The 15,169-nt window shown below is 41.3% G+C and overlaps 1 protein-coding gene across 5 annotated transcripts in view; it reads left to right on the forward strand.

Moving 5' to 3' along the window:
* Nucleotides 1-15,169, forward strand: part of USP45 (ubiquitin specific peptidase 45) — a 66,386-nt gene that overhangs the window by 16,656 nt on the left and 34,561 nt on the right. For all 5 annotated transcript variants that reach the window (XM_084796541.1, XM_084796544.1, XM_084796542.1 and 2 more), the window contains 3 exons: nucleotides 5,722-5,864; nucleotides 6,250-6,345; nucleotides 8,843-8,973. In XM_084796541.1, coding sequence (XP_084652667.1) covers nucleotides 5,722-5,864; nucleotides 6,250-6,345; nucleotides 8,843-8,973 — 370 coding nt within the window. The remainder of the gene's footprint in view (nucleotides 1-5,721; nucleotides 5,865-6,249; nucleotides 6,346-8,842; nucleotides 8,974-15,169) is intronic.

Genomic DNA, 15,169 nt, shown 5'->3' on the forward strand with positions numbered 1-15,169 from the left:
TTTGTAGACCAGGCTGGCCTCGAACTCACAGCGATCCACCTGCCTCTGTCTCCCGAGTGCTAGGATTAAAGGCATGCGCCACCACGCCCAGCTATATTTTTTGATTTTAATGTAAAGGAATATTAACAGGTTTGATTAGGTGCTGAAGTTGAGGATAAATAACACTATGACCTTTTTTGGTAAAAATTAGAAAGTGTTCAATACCTTTTAAAAAGGCATGAAGTGAAAGTCCTGCTTTTATTTGCATTTTTACATGATGAACACCAGCTCATTTCCTATCCTTGTCGAGTCCTGTGAGGCAGAAGCTTTGGTATTAGAGTTTTGACTTTAGCTGTACACCATGGCAGAGGAAAGTTTAGCTGCCGGACAAGATGTGCTTACAAGAAGATTGCCTCAGCCATGAGGGCCCGGCCTGTGGAGTTTGTGAAGGTGCCAAGCCCATCTCTTTGCGCTTGTGTGGGATTTTGTTGAGCCTGGGTGTGTCAGGTTGGTGGGGACCCTTTGTTGCTGAGCATCGAATCAGCCTAATTTTATGTTTTAGGGTTACCATTGCTGTGATGAAAGACCATACGAAAAGCAACCCACAGGTCCATATCAAAAGCAATGGGGACAGGAACTCAAGTAGGGAAGGAAGCTGGAGGCAGGAGCTTATGTGGAGGCCATGGAGGGGTGCTGCCTATGGCTTACTCAACCTCTTTTCTTATAGAACCCAGAACCACCAGCCTAGGTGTACCCCCACCTACAAGAGACTGGAAACTCCTACATCAATCACTAACTAAGAAAATGCCCCACAGGCCTGGCTACAGCCGGATCTTATGGAGGTATTTTCTTAATTGAGAAAATAGAGTCATCTCTCTGATGACTCTAGCTTGTATCAAGTTGACATAAAACTAGTCAGCTATTAAGACTGTGGACAGCAAGAAACTAGGGGAGTGGGTAGGCCTGATGCCCGGCTCAGTTAGCGTCTCCTGAAGCCCAGGCATGCTTCAAACCTGCCCTACTTCCCAAATGCTGAGATTATAGGTGTGCCTCAAACTCTTACACTAAATAGGGAAACTTCGTCCTCTCCTGTAAGAAAAGGGGAAAGACCGGGGCCTGGAGAGATGGCTCAGAGGTTAAGAACACTGACTGCTCTTTCTAAAGGTCCTGAGTTCAATTCCCAGCAACTACATGGTGGCTCACAACCAACTATAATGAGATCTGATGCCCTCTTCTGTTGTGCATGTGCACATGCAGGCAGAGCACTGAATACATAATAAATAAATAAATCTTAAAAAACAAGAGAAAGAAAAGGGGAAAGAAACAGCATTTTCCTTTGGCTTAACTGAGGCAATTGATAAATACTCATATAAAACTCCAATTTAATATTACTTAATAGCAAAGCTTTATCTTTTATTTTGTAGGTTGTTTTGGAATTTCTTCAGACAAATTATAAACTCAGGTTAAATTCTGAGTCTTAAAGTGCTCTTTGAGGGGCTGGGGAGATGGCTCAGAGGTTAAGAGCACTGACTGCTCTTTCAAAGGTCCTGAGTTCAATTCCCAGGACCCACATTGTGGCTCACAACCATTTATAATGAGATCTGGTGCCTTCTTCTGGCCTGCTAGCTCACATAAAGGCAGAATACCGTATAAATAATAAATAAATAAATCTTTCTAAAAAAAGAAAAGAAAAGAAAAGATTATACAGAGTGGGCAGTTGACAACAGTGTCATTATTCCTCAGCCTCCAAATGTTTTCTTTTCTTTTGCTTCCTTTCTTCCTTCTTTCTCTCCTTTCTCCCTTCCTTTCTTCCTTTTTTTTTTTTGTTGTTGTTGTTGTGGGTAAAACTTTAGATGGAAAATTGAATGGTAATAAAAATATTTTAATGTTCTTTACATTTTTGTGTGTGTGTGTGTGTGTGTGTGTGTGTGTGTGTGTGTGTAGAAGTTTTGTTCTTTTCGTTGTAACACACCCTGAAAAGTTCCTAGAGTTCAGTCTTTAGGATATTTCGTTCTGTGTGTTTGAAAGTTGGGGGGCTAGGGTGCAGCTCATTTTCTAGCACACTTGCCTACATTTGCCTAGGGCTTGAAACCTGGGCTTCAAGCTCCAACAGCACGTAAACTGGATATGGTAACACACACACACACACACACACACACACACACACACACACACACACACACACCTACCTTTAGGTATAAAATAATTGACTCATTCAGATATCACCCTGTTTTAAAGTAGAATCTTGGCTGTCTGCAGACAATTCTTTTTTGTTTTTGTTTTTTAAGACATGGTTTCTCTGTATAGTCCTGGCTGTCCTGGACTCGCTTTGTAGACTAGGCTGGCCTCAAACTCACGGCAATATGCCTGCCTCTGCCTCCCAAGTGCTGGGATTAAAGGCATGCGCCACCACTGCTTAGGTCTCAGCAGACAATTCTTTAGTGAATAGATGTACAAAATGCATATACTTAGTTTCACTAAGATAATACCAGGAATTCAAGGCTTCGTGATAATAGTGGCTCATGTAATACCTGGCACATTGTGGACATTCCATTAACCAACTGAATTTAAATTGTTCCATATTCTAAAACTTCCCTTCTTACTTTAAAATTTAAAAGTAGCTTTTAGAAAATGCTAATATGTTTTCTGGTTAAATTAATGATCTGTTTAATCAGCCTAATAACATTGTTAGTCTTGGATATTTTCTCATAGACTTGTAAAAGGGAACAAACAGACCCTTGCCACTTGTGTGAAGTGGCTATTTAACCATGAAATCAACTGTGTTTATTGCTGCTGCCCTGCGGGCATGTTCTTTCTGGCAGTGCTGTCCATATTTGGTGGCTGTGCATGGAGAGCCAGGTGGTGCTGCAAAGCATCGCACAGTGAAGCGTGGATATCTCCAGCTTTGACATTTGTCATCCCTTACTGCTGAAGGGAAGGGGAAATCTGTTTTTCCATATGTTTATGCTTTTTTTTTTTTTGCCTGCAGTTTTGTCCAGATGGTCTTATGAACATTGTTTACTTTGGGATGTCATCCCAGATGTTTTAAAAAGTGATGGATTAATGAGGTATACAGATACATAAATTTATATTAAAAATTTCAGTGTTGCTTATTTCTAGGGCTATTTTTGTAAGTGACCATGTGTTTTATTTATTTGTATGTATTTATTTCTTTCAACCATTGCTTTTGTGTAAAGAGTTAAAGGAACAGAGCTGGTAGGTAGTTCAGTTGATAGAGTGCTTGACTAGGATGGAAGAGTCCTGGGGTCAGGCCACAACACTGCATAAAACCATGCGTGTTGATAATTGTCTGTAATCCTGAACACTGGAGGGGGAGGCAGGAGGATTGCACCCAGGTAAGGCTGTGTGAGCCCTTGCCTCAGATATGCTACATATCAGAACATCACTTAGTAAGAAACACTAAAGAAATGGATCACCAAAACAGCATCAACCCCAGAACAGCCATGGGACATAGAGATGAGGTTAGCTGGGAAGCAGGGATGGACAAGCATAGCAGGGGACCAAGAGTATAATAATGGAGGGTGAATATTTAAACTACAACGAGAACAATTATTGTATAAACTTAACATATGTGAATACAAGAAACAAAAATACAGTATCAGTGAACATCCACAAGTCAGACAGTAACTCTAGGAGAAATCCAGCCTTTTTAAATGCCTGATGAATTCATAAATGGACATGAAGGATTGGAGCATCTATGATCTGTGAGTCCTGGAATTGTGGTCTGCTATGGACATATCAAGGGATGACTGTAAATGTTTTTTGTTGTTATTGTTTCTTGTTTCTTTTTTTAAGACGGGGTTTTATGTATCCCTGTGCGAACTCACTATGTAGCTGAAGATGACTTTCCACATGCTGAGATTCCATGTGTATGCCACCAGCCTGGCATTCTGTGATACAGGGAATGAACACGGGGCCTCCTGTGTGCTAGGCAAACAGTCTCTGAAGTGAGGGGTCTAATCTGTTACATAGATATGATCGACAGGTCAGTTTATAAATGTTAGAAATTGTTCTTCATTCCTTTTTGTTTGTTTGTTTCTGTTGTGGCTTTTTTTTTTTTTTTTTTGAGACAGGGTTTTCCTGTGTAGCCTTGGCCACCCTGGAACTTGCTCTGTAGACCAGGCTGGCCTTGAGCTCACAGAAATCCTCCTGCCTCTGCCTCCCAAGTGCTGGGATTAAAGGCATGCACCACCACACCCGGGCCTGCTCTTCACTCTTATACTGTCATTGCACACAAACTAATAATGCCGTTTTCAACTGGATATGGTGTTACAAGCCTTTAATCCCAGCACTAGGGAGGCTGAGGCAAGTTCAAAGCCAACCTGGTCTACATGGCAAGTTTTAGGCCAACCAGAGCTACGTAATCCTGACTCTGTCCTTTCTCCTGTTTATTAGTTGTTGTATTTTCATCAAAGTTTTCCCTCTGAGCCTGACATGGCGAAGCTCCATTTGAATCCCAACACTTAGGAGGCAGAGACAGGCCAGTCTCTGTTGAGTTTTAAGCCACTCTGGTCTATAGAATGAGTTCTGGGCCAGCCAGAGCTACCTAGTGAGACCCTGTCTCAAAAAGATAGAGACAGAGAAAGACACAGAGCGAGACAGAGAAAGAGTGTGTATATTTTCCTTTACGGGACTGGAGAGATGGCTCGGTGGTTAAGAGAACTGGCTGCTCTTTCAGAGGATCTGGGTTTGATTCCAAGCACCCACATGGTGGCTCACAACCATCTGTAACTATTCCCAGGGGATCCAAAGCTTTCTTTGGCCTTTGTGGGCATTAGGCAAGCTACGTAGTACACAGGCATACATGTAGGCAAAATACCCATACACATTAAAATGTTTTAAAATTAAAACAACAGCAACAACAGACAGATACTGTCTGCTCACCATTTAATCTCATTTAAAAAATCTATTATTAATTTGCATTCATTCTGTAATCATCTATTTCAGTACCCTTATTTACCATGATGCTCACATTTTGATGCCAGTGGCTTGTTTGTTCTGAGCAAGAACTCATTCCATGTAGCCCAGGGTGACTTCAAACTCTATTTGTAGCTGAAGATGGCTTTGAACGTCTAGTCATTCTACTCCCTCCTCCCATGTGCTGTAGTTGTTGGAGTATTCCACCAAACCCAAGTGCTCACTATTATTTGAACCCTTCCTTATTCTTTGGCATAACAGTTTCATAGACTGATTTCCCAGCTTTGGTCCTGGAAGCTTAGAATCATCTGTGTTTAAGCACTTTACTGCTTTCCTTTTGGGTAATAGTATTTATTTATTTATTTATTTATTTACTTACTTATTTATTTATTTATGGTTTGTTTTTGCTTTTTGTTTTTTGTTTTCCTAGACAGGGTTTCTCTGTGTAGCCTTGGCTGTCCTGGAGTCACTTTGTAGACCAAGCTGGCCTCGAAATCACATCGATCCACCTGCCTCTGCCTCCTGAGTGCTGGGATTAAAGGCGTGCACTACAGGAGAATGGTATTTAGACAGAAGGTCTATTCATCTATTTCTCTTTAAACTTTTAAACTCATCAGGAAATTATTCTGTAGTGTAATATATGGTACAGATAGATATATTAGAAAGAGTTTAATTGATAGCAGTAAAATATAAAAACAAAAAAAAATTGTGGTCTTACTTGGTTTTAAGTGCTATATTTAAATTGTCAAGTAACACAAATTTAATTTTACACCTCACATCAGTTATGTTTTCTCTCACTCATAGGTGCATTTTCGAGAATCATAAAACTTTGTGAAGAAAAGCGTGAAACAGGTGAAATAAAGAAAGGAAAGAAAGGCAGCTGTGTGCCATCTGTTAAAGGAATTACAAATCTAGGAAATACTTGCTTCTTTAATGCAGTCATTCAGGTAAGAGTCACCAGAGTCACTTCTAAACTGTGAACAGTCACACGTAAGCTAGTTAATTTGCGCACAGCACACAGGCACGTTTGTAGTGCAGACTGTCCAAGGACTGTTGAATGTCTCTCTAGAAAGTTCTGTTTTCCTTTGGAGTAGTTGTTGGTCATTACCACATGCATCCTTACAGTGCTACTTGGAAGTCTGTTGTCTTACAGTGCTTCATTAGTCACACTGACAGGAAACATAAAGTGTATTCAGTTAAGTCTTTACAGTTTTAAGTGGACATGACTTGCCGGGCTACATGAGGTTTGAAACTTTGAAACTTTGAAAGTATTCATCAGATCAGAGGCATACTATAACTGAACCAGGAAGCTTGGCCTTTTCTGTTGTTTAGAACTTGGCTCAGACTTACATTCTGTTTGAACTGATGAACGAGATGAAAGAAGATGGCACCAAACTCAAGATCTCTCTTTCGTCAGCTCCACAGCTGGTGAGTAACAAATACAAGAACACATAATACCTGCTTTCAAATGTTTCTTTTCTGTTTCTCTAAACTGCCAAGGGTCTCATAAAAATAATAATCAGATAACTTTTTCAGAAATTATAACTTTAAGACATGCTATGATTCAGACATATCATGGATCAAAATGTACAAAAATATTGAGGCAGTTTTTATGTGCACATACTGGAAAAAACAAATCAAACTTTTATTGAGCAAAGTGTCTAGGACTCTTGTTTTATAGTTAATGGTAATATGTATTTAAATTCAGCTTGTCCTTGTTGTTGTTCCTTAAACTTAGATTTAGATATTTGACATTTGGGGGATTAAAGTGTTTTTATTAACAGTTTATTTGGTGTGTATACACACGCAAGCCATGGTGCAGGGGTTAGAGGGCAACTTGTGGGAATTTCTTCTGTTTGATGTGGCTCCTGGTGCTTGAACTCAGGTTATTGGGCTTGCCAGCAGACGCTGTTTCCTGTTAGGCAGCTACCTCACAGGCTCTTCATATAAAGGGTTTTGAAATCTAGTCTGATGATGAGATTTTAAGGTAATGAAATTATAAAGAGAGCCATTGCTGGCCAGACGCTGGCCTACCTAACACCCACAGTCAGGCCATGTTATTCGGTCTCAGGATAGGGCAACCTCAGGCTGCGGTTCTTAAGTTGGGACAAAATGAGAACCAAGTAAGGCCATTTTGTAATTTATCTAAATCCTCACGAAACACATTTACTCTTCCATTTAGAAAACCGGAGTACCTCTATTGGCTAACATGAGGGTGAATGACAGCCACTTCTTTAGCAGGCAGACCTCAGACCTCTCTTGCCCTCTCTGTAGATTAGACTAGTTGAGATCGTCACTAGTAGAATCACATCTGTTTGCTGATGGCATCTGTTGAGAGTAAATACTCATTTCTTTAGATTCAATGTCAAATTACTTAACCAGAGTACAGATCTTTGGAGGATCTTATAACACCTCTTACTGAAACACTCATCATTCTCCAAAAATGTATGTTCTACCTCATGGTAACATGTAACATGTACTTGGCTAACTTTATTTCACTGTATGTGTGTTTTGGATGGACTTTTGCATGAACAGACTGACATTAGTAATCAATAGTAGTTATTGAGAGCTAGTATAGTGCATGTGCCTATACTGCCTCAGACAACTGAATTGGAGGCTATTCAAGGCAGCCTAGGCAATGTGGTGAGACTTTTGATCTTTATGTTTAAAAAAAAAAAAGGCTGAAGAAAAGAAGCAGAAGCCCAGCTACCAGAGGGAGAGGGTTAGGGGAGGAGTGAGAAGTGTTGGGCAGAGCCACTTGTACTGAGGGATGCTGGGAGAGCTGGCCAGCTTCCACTTTGATATGCTAATAGCACCTCAGTTAGCCCTTGTCTGGGCTTTCTGAGACCCAACAGTAAGGTGAAGTTCTCGCAAATACATTTTGTGTTTATTTGTGAATTTGTTCAAATACCAAGAAGGTTTATAATTTTGTTTGCAGAAAAGCACATCAAGAGACAGGTAGAATCAACTGAGGGGTAGTGCTCTCACTTAGGCTTGTGGTCTCAGTAAAAGGCGGAGGATATTGAAAATACCTTGGGTTTTGTTATTATTGTTTTGTTTTGTTTTTTCTTTTGGTTTTTCTAGACAGGGTTTCTCTGTGTAGCCTTGGCTGTCCTGAACTCACTTTGTATATCTGGCTGGCCTTGAACTCACAGTGATCCACCTGCCTCTGCATCACCACTGCCTGGCTGTTTTTTTGTTTCTTTAAGCAAGGCATAATTACCAAATTTGTGTCCCTAGTCATGTCCGGCCACTTATCTTTAGTAAACCAACTAAAAAAGCCAAAAGAAATGTGGAAAGTAGAAAAGGGAGAGTTGTTCAGTGAGGCTGCATTTGGGGAGAGGGACGAAGAGATCCAGCCAACGCCTGAAGTGAGGAACGTTAAATCAGTGGTTCTCAACCTTCTTCATGCTCACCCTGTATGTGATGACCCCAACCATAAACGTGTTTTTGATGTTACTTCCTAATTGTAACCTTGCTAGCATTATGAATCATAATGTAAGTACCCGTGGTTTTTATTTAAGGGTCTTGGTGAAGAGGTCACAACTCACAGGTTCTCAGCTGCTTGTTTAAATAACAGGCCCAAGGTATGCAAGGGCTTAAATCTCAAGAGTGTCTGGGATTAAACCTTAAGCCTTATTCTATAAAGTGGCCTGACCCATTCTTTGAACTCTGTGAAATACACTTATGCCTTGGGAGGCACCTTTCCTGGGGAAATCCCCATTTTTTAGGGGGTCCATTGTTTCAGATTGAGCGATAGGAGTCTCTTTAGTATACCTGCATTTTTGCTAGTCCACTAAAACATTTAATCTCACAAGATAATTTAGTTACTGTCATTTAAATAAAGCACAACTCTTAGATTCTTAGTAATGTTTTGTTTTGAAATGACATGTTTCTGACCATAGCATTGCTCATGTTTTCAAAGGATCCATTAGTGGTGGAACTTTCAAGCCCTGGACCATTGACTTCAGCCTTGTTCCTGTTCCTTCACAGCATGAAGGAGGCTGAAAAAGGACCACTTTCTCCTAAAGCTCTTTTCAATCAGCTTTGTCAGAAGTAAGTGATATTTTATTTGCCTCAGGGAGTGGCCAGGTTCTGGATGATGGCCAGCCTCTGATGACCACGTCTAGCTATCTGGAGAAATGGGCCATGGGGCAATATGTTCCTCCCTTTTGACAGTGTTACAAAGGTTTGCCCTTGGTCAGTGTTTAAAAAGAGATACAAGTACTTGCTTGGATATGGAAGTGCTAGCATAGGAAAGCACTGAAAAGTAGACTTAAGTGGTTTTATGGGAGACAGGAAAGATTGAGGCTCCTCCGGGAGCCACCTTATTGGATTCATAAAGAGGATGAGCAAGCAGCAAGGGATAATTTGGGAATTCATATTCAAAAGAAATTGATGCATATAGCTTGCCTTTGCTTCATGGGCTGGGGTAGGCAAGGAGTTCCTTGGGGTATAGTTCTCCCTTCTAGTGCGGTTAAGAGGCCCCGGTCAGCTGGTCTGGGTATTATCTCTGGAGACCATGAAGTCCCAAGAGGCAAGAGATTTAAGAAGGGTTGTAGAGTGTTGGAGATTATAAGGGAGGGCTGCGTAAGAGATCATCTACATACTAGAGAAATTAGAGGATAGGTATAGGTGGGTGAAGTCCTTTTTTGAGGCCTAGCCAAAGTAGTGAGAGCTGTCTTGAAATTCCTGGGGCAAAACTGTCAAGTGCGCTGCTGGGCTTGTAGTATGTCCAGGTCTTCCCAAGTGCGGCTAAATGGGGTTGAGAGTGTGTGTGTAGGGGGATAGTAAAAAAAAGCATCTTTAGTCAGGTGTGGTGATGCATGCCAAGATCCCAGCACTATGGGAAGCAGAGGCCAGCAGATTTCTCTAAGTTCAAGGACAGCCTGGTCTATAAAGAGAGTTCAGGACAGCCAAGGCTACACAGAGAAACCCTATCTCAAAAAGCCAAAAAAACAAAACAAAACAAAACCAAAACAAAAACCCGAAAAAAACTAAACCCAACCAACCAAACAAACAAACAAAGAAAGCATCTTTAAGGTCAGGGACAGAAAAGGAGGCAGCGGAAGGGAAGATAGAGGGAATAAGTGAGTATGGGTCACAGACCACAGAAAGGTAGGAACAGTGGCCTGGCTGACTCTTCAGAGGTTCTGGATAGGTGATAAATATTGTTGGCCTTTTTGACACCTTGGAGTGTTAGTAGGAGTCCAAGGAAGGGGAGATGCAGAGGGTGACGATGAAAGATCGGCAGCAGAGAGACTGTTCCTGTTGGGGCTGTGGTATTCTAGGGTGGGGCCTCATCACCAGGATCAAAAGCCAGACAACTGGAGTGGGGCTTGGATATGGGTCTAGACTTTTGGTGACAGAGAAAGACCTGGTGGGCAGGACTGGAACTGGAGAGAGACAGGTGAGACTGAAGGGCAACATAGCCTTGGGCATAGATGTCTTTATCAACTGTCTGTTGCTCTGAAGGGGCACCATGACCACAATAACTCTTATAAAAGAAAGCATTTACTTGGGTCTTTCTTCTTCTTCTTCTTCTTCTTCTTCTTCTTCTTCTTCTTCTTCTTCTTCTTCTTCTTCTTCTCCTCCTCCTCCTCCTCCTCCTCCTCCTCCTCCTCCTCCTCCTCCTCCTCCTTCTTCTTCTTCTTTTTCTTTTTTCTTTTTTTGGTTTTTCAAGACAAGGTTTCTCTGTGTAGCCTTGGCTGTCCTGGACTCACTTTGTAGACCAGGCTGGTCTTGAACTCACAGAGAGCCACCTGCCTCTGCCTTCCAAATGCTGTGATTACAGGTGTGCGCCACTGCACCTCATTTAATTGGGGCTTGTTTACAGTTTCAGAGGTTTAGCCTATTATCATCAAGGCAGGGGTATGAGAGTTCTAAGTCCAGATCCAAAGGTAGCAGGAAGGGAGAGAGAGAGATACTGGACCTGGCTTGGGCTTTTGAAATCCCGAAGCCCATCCCCGGTGATACACTAACTCCAGCAAGGCTACACCCTGCAATCCCTGTCAAGAAGCAACTCTCCCTAATGTCCAGGCATTTAGAGCTGTGAGTCTGTGGGGGCCGTTCTTATTCAGACCGTTATAAGGCTGGACCACTTGCCATTTCATTGAGAAAGTTGTCTAGGTCTATAAATAAGAATGTCAAAATTGAAAGTTCCAAATTGGGGCAGGAAATGGCTATTATCAGGGGAGTACTGTGGCCAGATTTGAGTGGGTTAATTTAATGAGTTTGGTGGGCTGGAGCTCTCTTAGATGGATATTTAAAATTACTTTGGAGACAAGTCAAGAGAAAGTCTAGGGACTGATGAATGTAGAGCTCATTTGAAAATTTTGGTTTAAATTTGAAATGACAGGCAGAGCCAGTTGAGAGTCTTCTTATCTCACTATGTGGGACATCCTTCAGGTTTAGAGAAAAGATGAAAATGAAGCTGAGGGGGGCATTCATATGCTTAAGACTGGGATGGGGTGTCACAAAGTCAGGTAAGTGGGAGGTCCCTGGAACCTCCAAGACCCTGAGATCTGGAGGAGTGAGAAGCTCCTGGACTTTCTAGGGTCTGGTCACGGTGCCTCTGCATCAGAGCCAGTAGGTTTTCTTGTCCTGCAGAACTTGGGTATGTCAGTGGAGATATGGTGAAAGGCCTCTCAGCCTGAGATCAGAGACTGGGAGGAAGAGGTCAGAGGAAGATGGGTAGGGAGGATTTGGAGGAGACTGGAGGATTGCGATTGCATTGGGTTTACATAGAATGCCAATAAAGTCCCAAGAACTGAGGTCCACCAGGCCTCGATCGTCCCCAGGGCTTGACTGCTCTCAGGCACCGAGGACACACACACAGGTCAGAGATAACAGTTTGAAACCAACGGCTGTTTTACCTGTGTCGTGAGCAGAGGCGTCTGTGCCACAAGGGAGGAAGGAAAGCGTTCTGCCCAGACACCAGGTGTAAAAGATGAGGCAGAGAACCAGACAGACTCAGTCAAAACAGACTGCTTTATTGGAACCGTGAGGGTTCTCAGCCTTTCCTCAGGATGAAGGTTGAGTGCATTTAGAGGGGCCGGGAGGATGAGTGAGGGTGGGTGGATACGTGTTGGCAGGATGAGTTGCTTTTGCTATCTGGGTATATTGTTTCTGTAGGTGGAACTGAACAGTCAGGCTGTGGCTAAGCTTGTTTGTTTGTTTGTTTGTTTGTTTGAGGCAGGGTCTTCCTATGTAGCCTTGGCTGTAGACAGGCTAGCCTCAAACTCACAGAGATCCACCTGCCTCTGGTGCTAGAGTTAAAGATGTGAACCATCAAACCTGTTTTGCTACACAATTCTTTGTAGCTTGGGGCTACTGCTAAATGCAGCTTGACATGATTCCTGTAAATACACATGACCTGAGGCTGTTACTCAGCATTGTTAAAATATTCACTCATTTCTTTTTCTGAAACATTGAGGTTGATTAGGTCCGGTTACTGTGTGTAGAATTAAAACTGCTCTCTTGATCCTTATAAACTAGTTCAAGCCAGTAACTGAGGTGTGAAAGAAGGAAGTCCTTTAGGAAGAACTTGCATTTTATAGTATCTACAGACTGTAAAGTTTTGTTTGAACTTAAGCTAGCCCCAAATATAGAGGGTTTGGCATGCTTCATTACTCGGGACATAATGTTTCTTTGGCACCTGAAGGCCAGAAGAGTCTGTGAGAAGCTTGGAGAGCTGCATGCCTGATGAAGTTAAATAGTTTTATTGTGTTGTATCCTTTAGAAATGTCTTTTAATTCTGACCAAAATAGCATCATTTTTTGTTTGTATGTTTCCTCCTTTTATTAAGATTTATAAAAATTACTTTAATATCAGCACTTGGGAGGCAGAGGCAGGCGGATCGCTATTGCTGTAAGTTCAAGGCCAGCCTAGTCTACAAAGCAAGTTCAAGACAGCCAAGGAGACAGTGAAACCTTGTCTTGAAAAAAAATTATAAAAATTAAAAGTATGTTAAAGTGGTTAAGTGCTCCTAGATTAAAAATTCAGACTTCTGCCTACCCTGTTCTTTAGGAGTCATTACTATATGGTTAGCACCCCTCACCTGATATGCTTAGGGGCAGAAATGTCTTACCCTTTGGGTTGGTTCCGATTTTGGAACATTTTCATATTTTATGAGCCATCTTGAAGAAAGGATTCAAGTGCAAGTACAAAGTTCACTTATGTCGTCTATGAGCCTTACGAGCATAGCCTGGCAGTAATCTTATTTTTTAACAACGTTATGTTTGTAACATGTACAAGAGCTTGCCTGCATATATGTTTGTGTACCACCTGTGTCTGTTGCCCGTTGAGGCCAGAAGAAGGCATCAAATCCCCTGCAACTCCAGTTTGAGATGGTTGTGAGCTTTGGGAACCGAACTTGGTTTCTGCAGGATCAGCAAGAGCTCTTAACGACTGAGCGCCTAGTGGACATTCTCACAATATTCATGGGAACGTTTTGGACAATTCTGTAAAATGTATTTGAAATGAAGCTAATTCATACTCTTGCTGTCTTTTATTTAGGCTTCATTCGTGTGTTTTAATTTCTCAGTTTTAGGCTTATTAGGTGTATTTTTTGCTTATTCTGTTTTCCTGATTTGTGTCCCCACTTCTCTCTCACTCCTAGTCTCATGTCACTCCTAGTCTCATGTCACTCCTAGTCTCATGTCACTCCTAGTCTCATGTCACTCCTAGTCTCATGTCACTCCTACACTTCCTTCCTCAACCTTCTTCATTCTCTGCTTATTCATTCTAAGTCTTAAGTTGCCATCACATAGCCCTTCTAGCTGGCTTGGAGATCAAGTTTCCTAACACTTTATTTACTTTGTGGTCATAATTTGGGGGTCTGGCAGCCTGTATTCAGGCTGTCTGTCCTGTTGTGGCCTTTGGAAACATTGTCCAGTGCCTTCCTTCAACAACCTGAAGGGACTGTCCCAATCCTTAAACACTACGCTTTTAGCTTGGCATTTAGCTTGCTCTTCTTCAGTCTTCTCAAGTAGAAAACGTAGTTTGTTTTCACAGATTCTTTAACAGTGATGGTAAATGAGACATATATATAATATATAAAATAGTGAAAATATTTTGTTTGTTTTGTACTAAATTAAATACTATTCTGTGTTCATTTCATAAAATTCATCTTAGATTAGTCCATATTCTAGGGGTAGCTTGCATTTATGGAGAAACATTCATCTTAAACATTGGAATTTGCTTTAGGCTTTTAATATTTTTTAAAATTAGCATATATTATTGTCCAAAGAGTTGATTTTATTATAACTTTTTAAAATATTTATTTATTTTTGTGTATGAGTGTTTTATTTGCATGTAGACCTGTACGTCAGAAGAGGGCATCAGATCCCATTATAGATGGTTGTGAACACCATGTGGTTGCCGGGAATTGAACTCAGAACCTCTGGAAGGTCAGACAGTGCTCTTAACCACTGAGCCATCTTTCCAGCCCTTATTATGACATTTTTTTACACATGTTTGTCATCTACAAATTTTACATTCTCCTGCACTGGTTCCTTTACTCTTCCCAAATACTCTCTTGTCACTTTCATATCTTACTTTGTTTTATTGAGATGTCCACATATGAGAAAAACATAATTTTTCTTTCTGAGTGTGGCTGTTCCACCCATTTTTCTACAAATGGCATTTTGTTGTTGTTGTTTTTAAGATTTATTTATTTATTATTATGTTTACACTGTTCTGCCTGCATGTATACCTGCAAGCCAGAAAAGGGCATCAGATCACATCATAAATGGTTGTTGGGTTTATTTTTTTAGTTCTGAGTATAAATTTGTTGTGTAGGCATATATTCTCTTTATCCACTTGTGTATCGATGGGCATGACACCTAAACTAATCCTGTATCCTGTGATGGCTGTTGTGGCTAGTGCTGCAGTGAGCATGAGTGTGCGTAACTTCTGTGTGTGGACTTATGTGCTCAGTCATGGTAGTGCTGGGTCACATGCATTGATTTCATAGTGCCTGTGGCATTGTACTGTCCCAACTGGGGTGAACCTCAGTATCTAGTTTTTTTTTTTTTTTAAGATTTATTTATTATTATGTATAGTGTTGTGCCTGCATGTACACCTGTAGGCCAGAAGAGGGCATCGGATCACATTATAGATGGTTGTGAGCCACCATGTGGTTTCTGGGAATTGAACTCAGGACCTTTGGAAGAACAGTCAGAGCTCTTAAATGCTGAGCTATCTTTCCAGCCCCTCAGTATCTAGTTCTAATTTGAATTTCCCTGTGGCT

The sequence above is a fragment of the Acomys minous genome, assembly GCF_964271855.1.
Source record: "Acomys minous genome assembly, chromosome: 1".
Lineage (NCBI taxonomy): Eukaryota > Metazoa > Chordata > Mammalia > Rodentia > Muridae > Acomys > Acomys minous.